The following is a 20,986-nucleotide window of genomic DNA, read 5'->3' as shown; positions in this document are numbered from 1 at the left end:
GCTGGTTGCAAGCAAGCAAGAAAAAGTTTGGGTCATCTCAGGTTTGTCACTAGAGCCAGCACAGAGAACTTGGCACTGGAGACTTGATCCTACGGGTTTTCATTGAAGGACTCAAGTGAATAGAGTTGCCTATCCAGTATGAACTGAATTCTGGTATCCTTCAGCTGTTTACTTTCAACACAATGGTGATTAAAATATATAGAGATATTTATAACAGTAACAGGAGAAATTAGGAGAATCTCCCTCCCTTAACATTTTCTGACTTCTTGAAAAATGACTGAACAGACTGCCCTGAGACTTCCAAAACAAGTTACTTGTAGACTGAGAGTAATGTAGACAGGAGACTCAGGTGAGAAATCAGGTACATCCTTGATGATGCTTTTTCTTACCCTACTGTTACAGAAATAATAAAACCAAAAATTTTTTTAGAGAAAGTTTTGAGATGCTGACATTAAACCACAAACACAATGGAACTCAGTTTTCAGGCTGACATCTACGGCCCCATTTTCAGCTCTGGTCAGCAGTTGCCACTTTGATTTTCATTTCAGCTGAGATTGTTGGTGCTGAGACTTTCTAAAAAACAGACCTGTAGCTATTATCCCATGCTCCATTCTCCAGGTAGAAGGGGCATAAATCATCTACAGTTGTGTGTCATATTACACCTGTCCTGAGTCCCTTTCAATATCCCAGCCCAGTATGACCTAAGGACAGAGTGACAGTCTCAGAACTCCAAAACCTATTGCTTTTTCTGATTTATGTAAGATCACTTCCACATTTCTCAAAAAATTGCCAAAACAAAAGAAGCCTTGAAAAGAACAACATCAATATTTTTATCTTGCTACTAATGAAATCAAGTAAAATTTTCTTCAGGTGTTTAGAAAGTAAGAATGTTATGCTAAAATAGGCTTCAATAAAGTTCAACACTTTTCAAGCTTTTTTGTGTCATTGGATGTCTTGAAATTTCAATTTACTGAATTGTACCTGAAATACAGCAGTAAATATTCCTGCAAAATGCCACTGGAAGGTGCATGCAGCTAATATGCACCAAGAACAAGAATTGCAAACTGCAGAGCTTAAGCAAGTGCAATTGTATAAATTATTATTGTAATAGTTTCATTATATGTTGTTTTAGGTCTGGTTTGATTTGTTTTTTATTTTTGAGTATATCAGCTTATTTTCCATATAGAATTCTTTTCAGTAAAGAATAATCCAGAAATCCTAATCCTCTGTGGCTTGTTTTTCAACAAACTCAGGTATAGTAATTTTTTACCCTTCCATGAATGGGAAAGAAAATGGTAGCACAAAAAGAGTTTCTCATCTACATTTCTCATTCTGGAGTTTAGAGACAGATTTTCCACCACAGAGAAGGCAACACCTTCTTTTAAATCTACATTTAAATAGCATTTAGTTGCACTCCTCCTCAAGAAGCCAAATTCTCAAATTGTGATCCACACCAGGTATCTGAGAGAGCCTGAAGGTGCTCAGGCTCAGGAGTCAGTGCTGCAGTAGTCCTCCCAAGTATAAAAACTGGGGTCTCTTGCACAGATTTCAGGCTCAGCCTTGGTACACAGTGGCATGTGAAAAGATTAGATGTCTGAATGCATACATATATCAGCATCCTCATCCTGTGAGAACAGCAGAAGGCCCCCAGGAGAAAGTATGTATGACAAACTCATAATAGAAGTCAGCTTTTACACATGGAAAACTGAGGTATACACAAAGTCTTTATTTCTGGTTAAAACCACATGGACAGGCAAGAAATCTCATTCCTGAATTTTCACCTAGTGACTTTACAAAATCTGTAAAGTCTGCATAGCAGGAAGGCAACTTTCATCTCTGTGTGTTTGTGTGCTACTGCTAGTATTTGGTGCTCAGAGTATACAAGTGACCTGCTAATCCTGAGAGGGATTCTACTACATTGAGCACCAGAAGTTCCAGGCTCTGTCATCTCTACTGATTAAAGCTACTTGTCCTAGGGTGACGTTATGATGCTTGTATCCCCAGTCATCTGCTCTGTTTATGCTGGATATTATGTTCTGTGCCTTCAAGACTGGCTCTGAAATCAGCCTGCTCACTCCCCCACAGATGGCAGGACGCAGAGACAGGGCAGTACTTCGAGCTGCTGTTGTTTTGGCTTTTGCTTTTTGCTCTTGCTTTCGCTTTTTGCTCTTGTTTTTGCTTCTGCTTGTTAGTTAGTTTAGCTAAGCAGTCCAAATTTTCCCTGGACTGCTTTTCTTTCCCTTTCCTTGGAACCACTCGAGCCTGCTCCGGACTGAGACCTGCGAAACACCAAGAGTTTTGCACCTGTGGCCTGCAGCAGTCATTCCCAGCGTCGGAGGGACCAACAACAGAGTGACCACTCCCAGGAGAGACTTTCTGAATTTGTCATCTTTTTCAGAGCGGTGAAAGAGCGTTGCCATCCAGTATTGTTCATTTTGTGTGCTGGGGGGTGCTTTGCCTGTTAAATAAACAGGTTGTTTCCACTTCTCTCTCTCGAACCGGTTATGGGGAGGGACTGTGTGGGTTTGCTTTCTGAAGGGGCACCCTTTGTTGGTTTTCTCCCAAATTTGCCCTAAACCAGGACACTACTCAAAGTTGTACCTTAAAGTTTTCAAACCTCACAAGTTTACAGTGCATAATTTCCTAGGGTTCTACTATTGGCCAGATCATCTCACAGGTTATTCCTGGCTTTAATTTTACTTTTGCATCTTCACATAGTTAGATACCCTTTACAATCCAATAAGTTTGAAACTCCACATTTCTACTGAATGTTGTTTTCTTGGAGGAATACATGGAAAGTACCCAAACAGGCTATTTTTGGACACTTAATTAAGAAGGAGAGAGAAGTTTGGGGAAAGAAACACCCATGCTGATCTTAATCAAATTTTGTTGAACATTTCAATGACTTGGTTAAAACCTGCATTTATGAAGGAAGCCCTGACGGACAAATCATAAAAGGATCTAATTCAACACACTCAAACAGTCCCCATTTCATTTGATAACCAGCCTGTTAACACACAGCCTGTTACCCAGCCAACAAGGGCAAGCGTTTTGGGGAAGAAAAGCCAGGACAAAAGAAAAATAATCCACTTTTCAAATCTTTCGTCTTCATTAGGCTTGCTTTGTTCTTTGTTAATGTCATACTGATTAGCTTTCAATAAATCCAAAGGACTTTTGCACAATTTCAAAGACTTTCCGTAGCATTCAAAGGACTTTTGCCATCTTATTAACTTGCCAGACAAAGGCTGGCTACAAGTCTACCTCGCTAAACTCCATTCAACCCCTCTTCAGTATCGGCACAGAGCTCCTGATAATCATCATGGGAGGAAAGTTTAAAAATCTTAAAAGGCCTTTTCTTTCAGGATTGTCTTTTCCTCATGAGCCATGTCTTAGCAGATCAGACAAGTTTCCAGAGTGCACTGGGAAAGCTGAACCTTTTTGTCTGCTTCAGGCCCCTCTCCTAGTCAAAAACAGGAATGAGAAGCAGCCCAAACCTTCCTGTCCTGATTTTTCACCCTCATTACCAGAAGAAATCATCTTGATGGCCTTTCCAGCTGCTGTGTAAGCAATGGCAGGCCAGCATTTTGCCATGACTAAATCAACACAGATTTAAAGGTCTCACACAAGCAGCATAAGCTGGAGTAACCCCATGTTATGAGTGGTAACTGGGAAATTCCATTTCTTCTACAGGGATCAAGGGCAGAGAACCTGAAACCAGTGTTCAGCCCCATATCCCATTCTGCAGAGGAAGTCAAAGGAAAGAAAAATGTCTAAGAGATCCTTTAGTGTAACTTAGATGCTGGGCCATAACCTTAGTCTGAGTTTCAGCAGCTCTGTGTCAACCTGTGTTATATAAAAGAAAGCATCCTCATCTCTTCAAGAGTGATGTTTTAAATATTAATACCCCATTATGCCTTTCAGTGGTCCTCACAGGAGTAACTAGGAATGATTGAATTAGACATGACTGACATTTCTACTGTTAAAAAAAAAAACAAAACCAAAAACCACAGGCACACAAAACCAATAAAAAACAAAGGAGGGATGTCTTGGAAATGTCCATCAAGCATCACAAACAAGCACAAATACAACTGAATAAAAGCTTCTCAAGTGATCTTGAAAAAATAAACAAAAATAATGCACTTAAGGACAGACCACATATTTACATTTGCTGTTTTGGAAGACACAATAACATAATTAGGCCATGTAATGACTACATGACAATAAATGCTGCATTGATAGCTTTGTACTTCCTTACTCCTAAAGCTTGTATATATACAAACATGGCCCCAATGCAGCCAGCTTCAGGCAGAATCAAAAAAGCTGAACACTATCACAGATCTCCATTGCAAATGAGTTGGCTGGGGGAAAAAACTTTCCTCCGAGATCCAGATTTATGAAGGTATTTGCACACTGACATATTCTTCCAAAGTCAAGACAAGTCAGGTCAAGAAATTTAGCTGCATTCTCAAAGTTCTAAAAATCCTTAGAGAAATCTAGTTCTGGGTTTTGCTAAACAGACATCTAGATCTGTCACTTTAAAAAGCCATATCCAAGTCTGCAAAACAGGTCAGGCTGGCTCTGTAAATCAGTAATCCATCCTCCTCCTCTGGATCTCTTCCATCTCTTCATGCATAGCTGTAAATTATCTTCCACTCCTTACAGAGCTTTAAAACAAACCCACACTCCTATGAGACAGAAAAACTGAAACAAGGCTTCCAGTGCTGAGTTCACCCTGTCACCTTGGCAAACCCTTTTTCTTATGAGAACCTTTAATCACAGAGCCAAACTGACAGAAAACAATCACAATGCTATGCTAAAATTTAATGAAGACACACTGGGAAAAAACAGCCCCAAAGGAAGATTTTGAAGCAATCTCCAAGTGAGGAGGTCCTATAGCACCAAGGAATGAAATCTCTGAGGAGATGTGTGAAGGTCTTGGTAGATGCTGCCATCTCCTGGCATTTTCTCTGGCTTACAAACTGTTCCTCAGCAAAAGATAGCTCACATCTCAGTTAAACAAGGCCATTTTTATTTTATTTGTTACTTTCCTCACTCTTCTGAAGGCAGAAGGAACCACAGAGCATTTAACACTGTGTTCTCCCTCTCTGCATGACCAAGGCATGAACAAGTCCTTTTGCAAAGGTTTGTTTCCCTGTCATCCAAAAGAGAAAATAAAATTATACTGGCACGCTGTGGTTCTGTTGTTGCTTCCTAAATAAAAAACATCTCTGTCAGTAGTCCAATTTCCAACAAGTGGATAACAAAAGGCCTAAGTTATGGACTTGAAACAGTCAATCTCAAATGCCTTAATAAAATATCCTATGCAGGACTTCATTTTCCAGCAGTTTAAAGAGGTAGAAGAAAAGTCCATAAAACTACAGACACAGTTTCTTCAGGGCACCAGGAGTTTAATCCCAGTTTATAGCCTCAAGTTTAAGAACTGATTTGCCTTTTACATTTCTTTTATCTTAGCTAATGCTGAGTATACTATTACCCATATAATTATGTGATCTTTCTTAAAATCTCATTAAATGCTTTGTTTTCTATTCTTGTGGGATTCTTGTGACAATCTTTACTATTCAGAAGGCAGGAGAGGATTATTTTCTCTCAATGTTAGCTTGAGTATGTACTCAGCTATCTCCACCATGATCCCCCAATCAAGTGATTATTACAACAGGCTTAAATTTACTATGAAGGGTATGGCCCTGTCCATCTGCATAAATGCATACCATAACAATACCTATAACATGGCAGGCTAATATTTTCAATCACAGAATCATAGAATGGTTTGGGTTGGAAGGGACCTTAAAGATCCTCTAGTGCCAACCCCCCATCATGGACTGTAAAAGCAAAATTTAACAGCTATTTTCAATATAAAGTGAACTATATACATAAGCTTCTTTGAAAAGAAAGGGGCAGCTTGGGGCAATTTTGACCAAAAAGTAGAGTAAGATAATATGGGAAGAAATTATTCAAGAAAAACAAGAGAAATATAAGTATCTTCTATTGGCCATTGATCCAAGAGTTCTCAGCAAGTGGTTTACACCACACTACAGTGAAAATCAGCTGACAGTCCTGCAAAGCTTCAGCAGTCCTACCAAAAACACTCATGCTCTGGTGGCTTAGCTCAGTGACCCTGTTGCCGCACAGACTATTCCCTCTACCCCATGCTCTGGAGTCCATGCCTACACCACCTCAGAGACAGCATCTTGTGTCTGCACAATCCAATACCTGAGGAAAAAGGACATTTCTGAAGCCTGTATTGCCGCTGCAGTGCTCCACCACTGAACTACAGCCTTGCAAGTTGGACTGGACTTCCTGTCCAGGTAATATTAATCTAATTGTCATTTCATCTCATGTGTGTGTAACCCTGTGCTGCTCAGCCCAACTGAATTCAATCATTCCCAACTTCAAAAGAGTATTTAGTGCTAAAATAATCCTAAAGCTGGAAGGGTGCTTCATGCAGGATTTTACAAACAGAATTTACAACAAAATTCTGATTAGAGTTGATCCATTTTACAGCTTAAACCCTGCCCTTTCACTCTTACAGAGAAAGGAAGGAGAACTCCCCAAGAAAGCCAGAGAAGTTTTCTATAGCAGTAATTGTTTATGGCCACAGTTCTGGAAAAGTACAGAATGTGAACATTCAGGCTACCATTTTACCTGCCTTATCTTAATTCATTGAGTTTAGTTGAGCTAATTTGGTGTTGAAGACCTCACTAGATTTACTGCCCTATTTTGGCCAAGGTATCTAGTAACTAATCTATTCAGCTAGGTAAAACAGAATTATCACAGATTTTTTCTTACAAATTCTGCACAGTGATTATGTACATGTTCACAAGGTTTCACAAACAACGTGCCGTGGCTTATCTATTGTCTACTGCAGTATGAGACCAACATGTGATTTGACAGATGCAGATGTATTTTGTAATTATTTTAGCCACACCTGAGAAGTTGAATATGAAATGACAGACTTATCCTGCATTTCTTGTGTGTTGGCACACGTATCAGTTTAACATCCTCATAAAACAAGTGTTAATAGTTTCAGTATGAATTGTCCAGTTTAGAAATCGCAGAACCGGAGCTGCTCTAAATGTGGAGAGCAATATTAAAAGTGCATGCTTTGGTCCAGCGCAATTGATAAGCTGATATTCAATTCAAAGAGACTTTTATCTTGGCAATTTAAAATATTGAAAAGGTTACGCGTGTTCATGAGAAAGGCACAGCTGTGTGGTCCCAACCTGCAGCATCTGCAAAGCTGTTCAAGCAAACTGCAGCTCACTCACACACACTCACAGATAGCTTTGGGTGCCTTCTACATGGGCTACCTGCACTGAAAAGACTTTTGGGAAAATCTTTGTTATTTTGAAACATCCAATTTTCACCTAACCTCTCTTTATAAATGTAAAGCTTCAAAATAACTTGGGTCATTTTCCTATAACCAGGGCTATAAAAAGGATCTTCAGCAGAACTTTTTCTAAAAGACTGCTGACTCTGTAAAGATGTGAATAAAACTCTGTACTGAGAATGAAACTCAGCAGCCTGGATCTTAGCTGGTGGCTTAGTGCCTAAATCTCCTGCTGAAGATCTGGCTCAGCACTTTTGGGTGAAAAGAAGCCCTTATGACACTAACAGCAGAACTCCTGCTGTCTCCAAAGAAAACAATTTCTCCTTCCAACTTTTCAGCTGAGTATTTGGTTCCACTTCTTTGGGGATGTCTAAGCCTGTGGCTTAATGTCAATGTCTGACATTATCAAGTACCCAAATTTCCAAAGTCCCAAGTCTTATCACCAAACATCAAACCCTTTATTCAGTATATTCCTCCTGTGTCTTAAGTACTTGTGTGAGAGCATGCAGACACTCTGAGTGACCCAGGGTGTGCAGAGCAGCAGAGGAATGGCCATGCAGGTGTGTGGAATCACCAAGTGTGTCCCACTCTGACTCCTCAGCAGTGGGCCTTTCAGGGTGGCTCAACTTCAGCCCAAAGTCTGGGAGAAGAATCTAGTTGCTTTAACGTATTAGTAGGTCTTAAAGAACTTTAAAGCACAATAATTAAAGTTAGGCTAAATAATGCCAAGTGGAAAGAGGATTAAAGGAAATACTATGACTTGAGACTGTGTCAGAAGTCAGAGATCTCAGAGGTCTTTGAAAGGCAACAAAAGCTGGATGACCGATTGTACTTCTAAGGAACATGGAATTTAGGATTTACACATCCTGACTTCATCCTCTCAAGTTTATAACAATTAGATTTACAAGTCCTCACCTATTTTTTTTACTGAACAATGATATTGTCTAACTTTTTTTCTATTAATTTGCTTACTGTAGTATTGAAACACCTTTATCAGCTTTAAATTCCTTAGTTCTCTGAGGCAAGCATCTTCACTTTTCTTAGTCCCCAGATTATCCCCCAGTCTTAACAAGCTGCAGGGGCACCTCTTCACAACAAGGCTCAGCAGTGACCCACCAATCCCAGACTAGACTGACCAGTTACATCTGGCACAGGATGACTCCAAGGAAAAGAGAAGGCACAGGCTTCTCACACAAGGTATGAGAGGAGAAAAGGGAGGCACCCAGGTGAAGGACACTTCTGCTCCTTGTCTGAGAGTTGACCCATGCAAGACTCCCCTGCAGAAGCCTCCATGGTACACATTAATCTGATTTAAGGGAGGATGAAGTAAGAAAAAGGACAGTTATAAACTGCAATGAATCCTGATTTACAACAGCTCAAACTGTGACAGAAATTGCATCAATAGCCAACAACAGAATGCTTAAAAGATTTGTGAATTTTCTTCTTGTGTTTGTACTTTTTATTCTACTCTAGATACCTTCATCAAGGAGGCTTAAACAAAATCAGGTCATGGCAATGTGTGACGCTGTTGATAATCCATACCATGAGCAATCTCCCTGTGCTGCCAGAGCACAGGTAAGTGTTCAGTAGGCTTTGCTCAATTGATTTAAAGTTAGGTCACACACACAAGGTGTCTGCCTGCCTCTTCATAAATCTTTGACGTGTCTGGCTGGCTGGTGTGTTGTGCCTGACATATGAACTGCGCAAAATACAGTTCACAGGGTTTTATTACAGCAGTACCTTTAATATCTCTACTACAGGTATTTTACAACTCACAGACAGTCACCAATGCAGCTCTCCAGTCTCAGCAGATCACCTCTGTTCAACCCAAAAGCTCTTCCAACTCTCACTCTGTTGTTGCTAATTATACTATCCATATTACAAGTCTGCCTCACGGGGATTTCCTTTCAAGAGGTAGAAAGGACCTAAACTCAGGTCTGACATTCAATACAGCATGGCACCTCTTCATCTGAAGATTTTTCACCTAAAAATCCCCCAGACTGAAACCCTGGTGGAAGAAGAAAGCCCATCAGTATGCTCAATGCTTTTCCTGACTCTCCATCAGCTCAGCTAGTAAAATCTTCCTACTGGGAGCATCCCTCACTGTAAGCAGAAAGGAAAATACTCCCATTCTCAGGTGGGAGTACTGGTTGCCTCTTGAAAATTACCTATTATTAGCAGTCCACTGTTTATGTTTTGATAGTGGCCTTGACATAATTAGAAATAAATGAAGGCTTGATAGCTGCTGCTTGTTCTTCCTCTGAATTCAGTACAGGCTAATACAGGAGCTGGAACACAAAAGCAGCACCCTGGGAATACCAAAGAGTTGTCTGCATACAGAAGTTGCACTGCAGTAAATCTAACTCAAGCCAGACAGAGCAAATCTTTTCTCATGGTTCCCTAACATATAGTAATTTATAGCTTTCTTCTTGCAGTAAATTTTTGCATTCATGCTTCAAACCATAAGTTAAAATAACCTAACTAAACTAAAATAACCTAACTAGCAAACCTAACTAAATCAGTGGGAAAAACCCTACTTTTAACTCCATTGATAGAACTTGTACACAGACCTGTGTTAATATGGATTACATATGACTCAAAAAGTTCACGGCTTCTTGCAACTATTAAAATATCCAGGACTATCATTTCATACACTTGGTATTATCTGCTGTATTCCAGCTCATCAAGAGCCATATTTTATTTTTAAGGAGTCTTAAAATATATTAAGCTGCTCTTTTGGGGAGTCACAATACTCTTTTGCCTTAATACAAAGTACCAGATAGTAACCAGACAAGTTGCAAGATCTCCTTTCTCCTCTGGGACCTTCCATTCCATCAAAAGGGGCAGAGACTGCCTCAGAACTTTTTAAATTCAAATTTTAGTCAAATGGCAAGAGTGCAATAGCAGAACCCTGCAGCCTATACAATCACAATGAACTTGCATGACACCAATACACAGTCACAACACCACTCCAAAAATTAAGAGCAAACAAGAGCAGAGAGATAAATGAGCCCAAGGGTTTTCAGTATAAACATGGAGGATATTTAACAGTAGTGTTTGCCCGGCAATCCCTGGATGCAGCAATACGGTATGACACAGCAGGGGCCCAGTGTGGGATCTTTGTGAAGATCTACACTGCAGACCCACCTGCTACAGCAGTTCTGAACCAGCAGGACTTGGTTAGGCAGCACACAAACACTTGTTTCAATGGCATTCTTACCTCTGCAGCCAAATAGTTTCCAGTTGCTAAATGCTTAAATCTAAACAAACTATTCCACTGTCCTGCCCCTCCCCGGCAAGGGTCATGGTGGACAACCTAAAAGAAAAATTTAGATTTTAATCCTGCTCCTCAAGATCATACTTCAGGTCGCTGACATTTCCTGCAGCTCACTCCTAATAGAAATATGCAAACAACATCCTTACAGCCTGCCAAAGAGAGGAATTTTGTGCTTACATGAAGCTCACCATAGATAACAACTACTTACATTTACTTTTTGCCGAGTGCCAGGAAACACTCCTTCTACTACTTTCCGTGCTTTCATTAATCTATTCCCTGCAAACATGATGAGCCAAATTTTTCTTTGTAGTGACATGGTGTGACTCTGCAGCTCAAGAAAGTAAGGAGAGCTGTTCTACACTACTAGGCACTACTTAAAAGCAAAATGCAAACCACCTTACATTATTTTACCAATTACACCAGCTCTATTTTTGTCAATACTAGGGGGTTCTCAAAATTTTTCATTCAAGTGATATATCTTCAGATCATCTGAAATATCAGAGGTTATTTCTTTTATCCCTTGACTGAGCTGTAGGTCATTCGCTTTCTTCAAATCTAACAGTGTCTGTCTCCTTTAAGGAGCAATCTTCAATAAGTACAGGTGCAATACACTCTACTTCAGACAATCCTTAACCAAACAAAAATCAATCATTTTGCTGAAGACTGTTCTAAATACACAAAGTTTGTCCATCACATAAGAACTTCTGGGTATCTAGCAGTTACATTATTGTAATAGCAAGGATTTGAGACCTACCAATTTCCAATGTTTCTTAGTTGAACAAAAGTTTGCTAGTTCCCTTCTCAAAATTATCCCCATTCATGAGACCACCTTTATTCAGGTTTACTTTAAACAAATGTTGATGTGTTGTGTGATGTTTGGGAGACTTTCTGTCAGCCATGGATTTCCATTTTTTATACTGCACACGAAGCCAAACGTAAACACTCAAAACTCAGGAGAGGTGACTGTCCTTTGACTGGCTTTGGTAAAATCACACCATTTACATCAAGTCTGAATTTGAAATTTGACTCTCTCATTTTAGTGCAGGCAAATATAGTAAGAAAGCCTCCTGTCTCCACACACATAGAACAATAAAGCAGCTCTTCAGGGTTCATCCTACACAAACCACTTAATGAAATAATAGTTACAGGGAGGTCTGTGATGATATCAGGAACCTATGAATGACTCATGTTGTGGTAAAGTTTTTTTACTGAGCCCTGGCCTTCAGGTCCTAAAATATTTACAAAAAGAAGAAAAATACACCTCTATTTCCCAGAGTGCTTTAGAACTTGTTGCAGATGTGGCTGACTGACGTAACGTAGTGCGGAGGAAAATGTGTTGTTTCTTCTCATATTCATCACAGGTCAGAAACTTCTCTTGCTCTGCATGAAACAGCCTCACAACATCCCCCTAAAGAAATAAGAAAAAGAAGCACTGTTAAGTGGTAGGAAAAGCCTCCAGAGTAATTTTCTATGTGTAACAGCTCCAGTGATGCCAGCAGATCTGATAGGAAGAAAACACTTTTGAGCTTCCTATTGCTGGAGCAGGTACCAAGTGAAGAGTATTCAATCTTAACACCAAGTCTGGAAATCAGATGGGATAATCCAGTCCTGCAGGAGACCCATGGCCTTTTGGGAAAGCACCACAATGAACAGTGAGAAAAAAATTAACCTAAAGGTGATTTTTAATTCTAGATAACTTTACTAAATTGATTTTTTCATTTCTAATCTCTCTTACTATTTAAGGGAAGTGAAGAGATTTTTCTAACATTGTATTATTTTATCACTTCTACTCTGCAATCAACCCCAACGCCCCCTCTCTATTTCTTCTGCTGGAATAATTTTTGTTTCCTCCTGCCTCTCTCCAAAACTTGAAACACTATCTTTAAATGGCTCTACACAAAGATACCATTTTCCCTTTCAAATTCTTCAGCAAAAACTGCTGCTACCTTGACACCTATTGAAAAATATCCATTGATAATGATTTATTAAGGTACATGTGAGGACAAATTAAGCTCATCTCTAACGTGAAAATGTAAATTATCTCAGGATTAATCTACAAGCATTAAACTGTGCAATACCTCAGCATGTAATGCTACATTGTCTTGTTACAGTTATTGTTAGTTTTATTCACCAGGTAGTATTTCTCTAAAGTCAAATACAGTAAGACCTTTTGGATTCAAAAACCAATTTAAATATCATACTTACTCCTTTCAGTACATCATCTCGATAGCTACTGAATTTCATGAACAAAGTTATTTTCCAGCTTGTGTTACAGTTGACAGCATTTACCTTTAGAGAAAAAAAATCCAATTATAGTATATGGGAATGGGGGGGTTTTTTGAGACATTCCATTCTTCTGAAAGACCACACCACATCTAGGATGGCAGAGGCCATGGATTAGCTACATATCTATACAATTCTTAACACTGGTCCTGAAGCTCTCAAGTGTTAATGATTGTCATGTTGGAGAAGACTGGGTGGGGAAATGCTGCTCTCTGTGCTGACAGCCTACCAAGAACACTCCAAAGGGATGCTGAATGAGGATTTAGTCTTACATCAGTCAGAGTTTGAGATTCCCAAGGAAACCTCACACAGATTTCAGTGCCAGGACATCACTGCAGCAAGAATATTTCATCCTGGGTTTTTGAGGCTAAGCTAGAACCAATTTTTTAGGCTGGCTTTGAGCTCGTCATGGGCTCATGGTGCATTCTGGTTACCAGTAAAGCACAGCATATCACAGAATGGCCTGGGTTGGACGAGATGTAAAGATGTAAAGAAACAAAAAAGTTCTTTTCCAAGCCCCTGCCATGGGCAGGGACACCTTCCACTATCCCAGCTTGCTCAGAGCCACATCCAGCCTGGCCTTGGACACTGCCAGGTATCCAGGGGCAGCCACAGCTTCTCTGGGCACCCTGTGCTGTTGGAAGGATGGTGGAGGCATGAGGGACACCAAAGAAGGCTTCAAGCATCCGCAGCCCTTTACTGTTCTACAGTACAACCTTTTATATTCTTAATCCTACATGCATTGCACCTGTGTGCCCTCTGTACCCTTTGGTCAGTGCACCTGGGCACTCCATGTCTCATTACCTTCAATACTGGTCAGCTGTCCTGCACAGCTGTAGCCCATTAGAGATGAGGCTCAGCCACAGCCCCACTCCCAATTACTACAAACTGTGTGCCTACAACACCCTTCCAGGGCCTCACCACTTTCATAGGGCACAATTTCTTCATCATAACCAATCTAAACCTCCTCTCTGTCAGTGTGAAGCCATTCCCCCTTGTCCTGTCACTCCAGGCCCTTGTCAAGAGTCTCTCTCTTTCCTGTGGGCTCTCAAGGCCACAGTGAGGTCACTCCAAAGCCTTCTCTCCTCCAGGCTGACCAGTCCCAATTACCTCAGCCTTTCTATAACCATTTCAGATCGGGAGTTACCCCTCCTGAACTCACCTCTTTGCAGCCAGGGTTGTCCAGAAGCTCAATGTTGCTGGCGTGCAGAGGCTGTCCTGCATTGACTGGCATGAGAACAACTTTATCTCCCACCACAACCTGGAAATCAGAAATAAAATGCAATTTAGACCTAAATAGTTATCCAATAAAATGAAGTAATGTAGCATATTTAGAAAATTACTCAAATGCATGCTCTAGGAGTGGCACTTAGTGAATTTATTTACAGACAATTCACATAGCAGGTCTGTTCCCCCATGATCTGCAATCACTTGGGTTCAAGATTTCCAACTAATCAACCCTTGCATTCCCAATAAGCATGTCCCCTGGTTCAGCAGAAATTCCAGACCATGAAACAGGTATGAATCTACAAATTCCAGGAGCAGCTCAGTTCATCCAAAAGTTACACTAAGTTCTCTTTATCCCCAAGAAAGCTTAGAAAGCAACCATGAGCCCCCAGCTCTGTGGACCATCTGCTGGCAAATGTCCTGACAGGCTCAGTAGTTCTCTGATTCAGACTGCTCAACTGCAACCTAGAAAGACACAGAAATCACTGGAAATTCAGAAAGAGGTGAACACAACCCATCCCCTCTGCTGTTGCTCCCTAAATGGTGTTTGAGCTCAGCACAGGCAGCAGGTACAACAGCTGAGAGACCTTCTCTCTACAAGAGGAATTCCTGGCTGGCTTCCTGCAAGCAAATTCCCATACCCTTGCAATTCTTTACGATATACAAATCAATATACAAAAATTTCTTTAGCCTAAAAACTGCTTGAGACATGCATATGGAGAATTCAATGCATGCCTGGAAGGGGAAAAAATAATAAAAAAATATCAATCAACATAGACTCGTTGGCACTGGGTCCTGATTTGCTTATGTTCACAGCAATTTTGAGCACACACAGACATGAAGACAAGTGGCTACATGTGATTTTTTACTACATGAAATGCTGCACAAGCCATGCTTTATTTTGGAAGACAAATAAATAAAAACACTTTCTGCATTGATCAGCACATTTCCTATGAAAAAGCTGAGCCCAGTTCAGCCTTGTGCAACTTCAATGCAGGGGAATTTGGTCCTCTCATTGCAGAGGTGAAAAGGAAGGTTTGCCTGTTCTTTACCAACACAGCTAAAATAAACAGTAGCATAAGACAGTGTCACCATGCTCAGATCACACACAGAAATCCTACTTGATCCAAGGCATGGGAACAAGTTCCCTAACAGAATCAAAATAATGACAAGATGCCTATATGACACATTTCTTATGCAATACATTCCTGCATGCCATGCTTCATACAGACATTACTTACAGCCTGTTTTAAGAAGTTATGACCAGACAATTCATTAACCAAAATACCACCAGGTTTGCATCCTGCAAAGTGGAATCAGGACTTCAAAACTGTTGCATGTACACCAGGACTATCACAACTAAAATCAGTAAGAGAGCACATCATTAAGCATTTTATTTAAAAAGAAAAAAACCACTAAAATGGCAAATAACTGCAATGCAATCCACACAGCACCAATCCTGCTATTAGGGCATATTTTGTTGTTCAGTCCATCTGGAACCAGCTCTAGCTTTAATGAGTTCTATCTTCCCTTGAAGAGCAGCTACAAAAATTATGACGACTTAATAGAAGTCTGCAGAAAATACCGTAGTTATGTCAATTACTGTAAATTTTCAGTCATATTCTTTAATTACTTTCATTGACTTGCAAAATTAATCAGTTGCTAATGAAACTAAGCTAATCTTCCTTCAGAAAATGAAGTTCTAAAATATTTCACAAGGCTAAAAAGTTCTGATCACTTACCAGAAGAGTCATACACATGACTTCCTGTATCAGACTCCCAGATTCCTTTTCTTTTAGGACATATGGCATACTTTGCCTGCATTACCTGGCACAGTAGCAGCCATCCAAGCAGTAATTCAATACTCACTTCCCTTGCTTAAAAGACTTTCTAAAACATGTTTTCTAGGGAATTTCTTCATTATAGCACAGAAATATAATTTTAAAAATCTTAAAGTTTCTAAACAGAGTAGAGGCCTGATATACCAAGCTAATTCCATTAATTGAAAGGTTTCCATGTCTGGGAGTAACTGAAAAGGAAGCAGTGGGTACAAGGCTGAAGCCTCCCTTCATCTGTGAGAGAAAAATTTTAAAAACCCATCACTTGCTACTCCTCTGTGAAACAGGTGCCTGGTTTGCATATCTGTTGAAGAGGTAGAAATGCTCAAAAGCAGGGAGCTACCAGAGCACTAATGTTTGTCGCTGGAAATTTGCAAAGAAAATTGTCAAAACCTTTCGGGCCTAGTAGAAACAAGAAACAACTTCCCTTTGTAAATTCCCTCTGTAAATTACAATGGCAAGTTGCCAGCTCTGAAAGGCAACGTGGAAACAGAAAATGAGCAAAGGCTGTTCCAAAGGAACTGAGTCCATTGAGTTAGGAATAAGCCAGTTTGCCACATGGCTCGGAGCCTGTCAGATAAATCCCCATGGGAATGGACAAAGAAAGGGGTCTGTGGCATGGGATGGTACTGCCATCACTACACTGATCTGCATTCTTTGTAGACCAGCAAGTCTGCTTCCAAACCCTCACATGTGCACAACAGTGGAATACTGAACCAAAATCTCTGTAGTACTGAGGATGGCTTTGAAGGCCAAGGATTGTTCTGCTGCTCTCATCTGTGAGAACCCACCGTGGCTTTGCAGATGACAGGTGGGAATCCCAGGTCCTCCCTCTGGAGAGCGTGACACACACATTTATTTTCCAAGCATGAGAAATTTAAAAAGATGCTAAACTGATGTTATTCCAAGAAATTAAGCCAAAACAAGAAGTCACCCTTTTTTCTCTCTAAAGAAGGAAAAGAAATACCAGGCTAATGTTTGAGCCACGTTTGTTTTCCTCAGCTGAAAAGCCATGCAGAGGCCCCCCTGAGGGCTATATTTGCTCTATTTCTCTGCAACGGGCTTTGGGAAAAAGGAGGATTTTCAAATACCCTTTTGATCACTACACATGGAGCAGGGAAAGACTCTGACTCTAGGGATATTTGACCAGGAGCTGGGAATGCAATCCTTCTCCTCTCCACAGCAAATTGCAAAAGGAGTTGCAAGCAACCACACTCATCATCCTGGAGAGTATCCCAAGGGCTGGGTAACCACAAAATTAATGAGAGAAGACAGATTAAAAAAGAGGCATTCCCTTCTACAATGCTAAGAGGGCTTTCACTGATTATGCACAGGGGGAAGCAGCCAAACATTCCCAGCCAGGTCTGCAATGTAAAACCACACAAGTTCATCATCATGTGGCCTTCCCAGAGGCAGATCTGAATTCTCCACATCAGGCACTTAACCGAGCCCCAGAATGGAGAAGGGAGTTGTGGTCTCATGGCACAGCTCTCAGATCTGCAGCAAAGAACTCTCCTGTTCATTCTTCCTCTCATCAATATGCAAGACTCCAGCTGAAAGCAACCCAGAAAAGGCTTTCCAGACTATTCTACCCAGCTCCAATCACAGATACCATTTTCACATCAGAAGGGAACACAGATTTAAAGAAAGCTGATGTATTTCCTAGAGGCATTCTCTACTGACCCCTTGAAAAAAATGCTGCCACAAAATTTAAAAATAAAACAAAACCTTTTAAAAAAATAAGACTGTAGCATAAACTATGATTTCTTATCAGCTTTGTAAATCTGCACTCAACAGGTACACTTAGCAAAGATGCCAAAACAGAGAGGCTCAGATGAATGTGGCAACACATGAGATTCCAGATCACATAATTTCGTAACACTTTCCAGTTACACATGAAAGGTAAAAGTCCCAATTACTCTTCTAATTTCTTGTTTCCTGAACTGAATCCATTATGAAACAGGCCAGCAGTGAAGAAGTTACACCTCCTGGAATTCTTCTCCCTTCTCCTTCTTAACACATTCAGTATTTCCACTTACATTGTCACCTTCGCTCCTCAGTTTCCAGAAAGGCTGGATATAAAACCAGGAGCCCTCATTCCCTGCAGCATCCAGGGATACCCGCATAGCATTCTTCTCTAGCAGAGCTGGCAATCTCTTGTTGACTGTGAGGTATTTGTTGCTTTTTATGTGCAGTAGCTGGAAACAAAAAATAATTTTAAAAAAAAGTACAGCTTTTAGTTGCTTTTTCTCCCTCCAGTCAAAAGAGAAGGCACAGGCTTTCACACTGCAGAGATTTTCTATAATAAATATAAATTCAAAATATAACTAGAAGGTAGTCATCAAAATATGCTACAGTTTAGGAAAAAAGATGATCTCAGATTGTGAGAAATGTGTCAGGGATCAATTTTATAGCAGGGCAAGTGTCCATTGCAGTGTTCCCTTCAGGAATTACATCCATTACAGAAAAGTTGTACTGCACTTAAGAACTTAGCTCCTGTTTCACGTATATGTCATGAGATACAGATTACTTCAATGATTTAAAAGGAGCTGCACAGAACCTCTATAGCATGATTTTGAAATAACTCTTGAAAATAAAAGACATATTTATATTCAGATTCTAAACTGCAGCACCAAGAAATGCACATAGAATTTTTATTATGACATATTATTTAAACAGGAATATGCAGCACTTCTGGTAGGCTTTGAAACAGGCAGAAAAGCACAGTATTGTAAACTTCACCAAGTTCTGTTTACCTGACCCCTGACAATCCAGATTACAGTGGGTAGATAGTTAATTTTCACTGTAACCTTGAAATGAAACAACTGTTTCCTTTCCAACACTGAGAAGGCAGATGGATTTCAACAGGTTTACCTGGATGACGTTGCTGTATTTTACAATTTCGCCCAACAGCTTTCTGTTCTCGCTTTCATTCTGCTTTTGTTCCAGTTCTGCTGCATGCTGCAAGAGAATGACTATTTCTTTAGACTCTACAAAAAAATTACCTGAAACACACATTGCAGAAAACAAATGGCACCATATTTAAATCCTGCAACCTACAAGCATTACTGTACTGGAAATACTAGCAGCCAAATCCTGATGCTGATTCTGACTTTATTACCCAAAATAGGGACTCTGTCACAATTTATGGGTCACACCTGAGATGCATGCTATTTTAAAATTTTTCAAGTCCAAAAAGTAATTCCAGGGGCTTTATTTCATCCTATAGAGGATAAAAAGGGGCCTATGATTAGCTTCTCCCTGTCACCACTCCTTGTACTTGTTGGGGTTTAATTGTATATAAACATGTAGACTTTACAACAATACAGAAACATTAGCTCACAATAGGCAATATTAAAATTAAACACAATAGACTGGGTCAAACACAGCCACAGAGCAAACTCTCCACTCCCAGCACTAATTGTTGTGTAACTCTGGCCACACACCGCGCGCCTTCCTTGCTGTTTCTAACTGGAAGCACTGGTGACCTCTCCACTGCCCACAAAACTATCATCCAGGTTTGACAGGACCTTGTTTTCACTTAATCTCAAGCATTCAGTTACAATATCAGGCCAGCTGTTTTTCAGATACAGATGAGTTGCTCCATCCACACTGTATTTGATACAAAATAGAATCTGCAAAAAGGTCCACAAAAAAATCACTTAGACTGAAGGCAAGGACAAACACAATTTTGAGGAATTCCCTGCTAAAGCATTGAGGACATCTCTTTGTCCACTCTTCTGCCTAATTCCTCATAAGGATTTCCAGCATTATTCAAACCAGGGCTCCATCCTGATTTTAACAACTCCATTTTTACTCTATAAAATTTCTGAAAGCACTACCTTGCTTACAGCAAAGACAAAACCCCCAGCCCAAAGTGAGATAAACACCAGGTCAGGGGCTATAAATGCCAGTCAGGAGATAGGAGAGCTAAGAAGAATATAGTGTTGCTATGGGGGCATAATAATACCCATCACAGTGGTTCCCAAGGCACTTATTATTCTTTCTGGTGCTATTGTAATGCTACAGCCTGCAGATTGAGATAAGATTACAAAATAAAGATGTCTCTTACTTGAAGTTTCTTCAGCAGTGCTGCTTCAGTATGGTTTCCTTGTTTGGCTTGCTTGGCTTTCCAGTACTGCTTCTGGGCTGAATATCTGTTCATAGGACACACCTTGAAAAGGCAGTCTGGTGAAAGATTGAAAGAAATACTCCTGAGTCATGTTGAAAGACATTTCCTTCATTTGTAAGTATGCGTTGGTTAGGGTTTCTTTTCCACAAATGTCCAGATACCAGTGTTTAAACACAGCCACCAAGTCAGCTTGGTGGTAATGATACAAGAAACAGGGTGGTTCAACACTAGAGTTGAACCTAAAGCCCTTAAAGCCTCACAGGTTCCCACTTTGTGCAATCTCTGTAAGAGCCCCAGACTGTGATCCTGCCATATCTGCCTGCTGCTTTTTAGCACCCCCACATCACAGATGCACTGTTTGAAGGCATGTGAAACCTTGGAAGCGCGGTCCTGCTGTCTGCATGCCACACACCTGGCTTGCCCAGCTCCTCCTGGCGCTGCTGAATTTGAGGGTGGCAGGGGAATTCAGCAACCAGCCACCAAGCAGGTTCACACAGAGTTTGGGTCTCTGTGCCTTCACTGAGTTGTTTTTACTGTTAGGGTTTTTTAATCAAAGTGACACAAGCTGAACATCACCACTGTCCAACAGACCAGGAAAAAAGCAGGTGAGGAGAGAGGAGCCACCTGAGCAGGGTGGCTGTGCAAATGAGAGAAAAGGATGATAAGAAGAAGGAGGAGACTGCAGCCAATGCTGAGGTGCCAAATAAGAAATCAGCAGCAAAGGAAAGAATATCAATACACCAACCCTCATCCCATCCCCACTACCTCCTCATGTGGAGTGAGGGTGTTGCATATCAAGGAAGGGGACAGATGTCTGGAATGAAACCAAGGGGTTCTTCCTTAAATGCTTGTTCAATTGTTCATCTTTATTTCCCAAAACT

The 20,986-nt window shown here is 40.5% G+C and overlaps 1 protein-coding gene across 1 annotated transcript in view; it reads right to left on the bottom strand.

The window, feature by feature from the left end:
- The window catches only part of ITPR2 (inositol 1,4,5-trisphosphate receptor type 2), a 128,157-nt gene that overhangs the window by 71,642 nt on the left and 35,529 nt on the right, over nt 1-20,986 (bottom strand). The window contains exons 3-10 of the mRNA XM_041468717.1: nt 20,046-20,161; nt 19,504-19,608; nt 18,848-18,934; nt 18,013-18,171; nt 14,071-14,169; nt 12,831-12,914; nt 11,887-12,033; nt 10,569-10,664 (exon numbers count right to left, since the gene is read on the bottom strand). Of these exons, the coding sequence (XP_041324651.1) occupies nt 10,569-10,664; nt 11,887-12,033; nt 12,831-12,914; nt 14,071-14,169; nt 18,013-18,171; nt 18,848-18,934; nt 19,504-19,608; nt 20,046-20,161 (893 nt within the window). The remainder of the gene's footprint in view (nt 1-10,568; nt 10,665-11,886; nt 12,034-12,830; nt 12,915-14,070; nt 14,170-18,012; nt 18,172-18,847; nt 18,935-19,503; nt 19,609-20,045; nt 20,162-20,986) is intronic.

This window comes from Pyrgilauda ruficollis, unplaced genomic scaffold (assembly GCF_017590135.1).
Source record: "Pyrgilauda ruficollis isolate IOZ18807 unplaced genomic scaffold, ASM1759013v1 scaffold229, whole genome shotgun sequence".
NCBI classification, from domain to species: Eukaryota; Metazoa; Chordata; class Aves; order Passeriformes; family Passeridae; genus Pyrgilauda; species Pyrgilauda ruficollis.
This window is presented reverse-complemented; position numbering and strand designations above follow the sequence as displayed.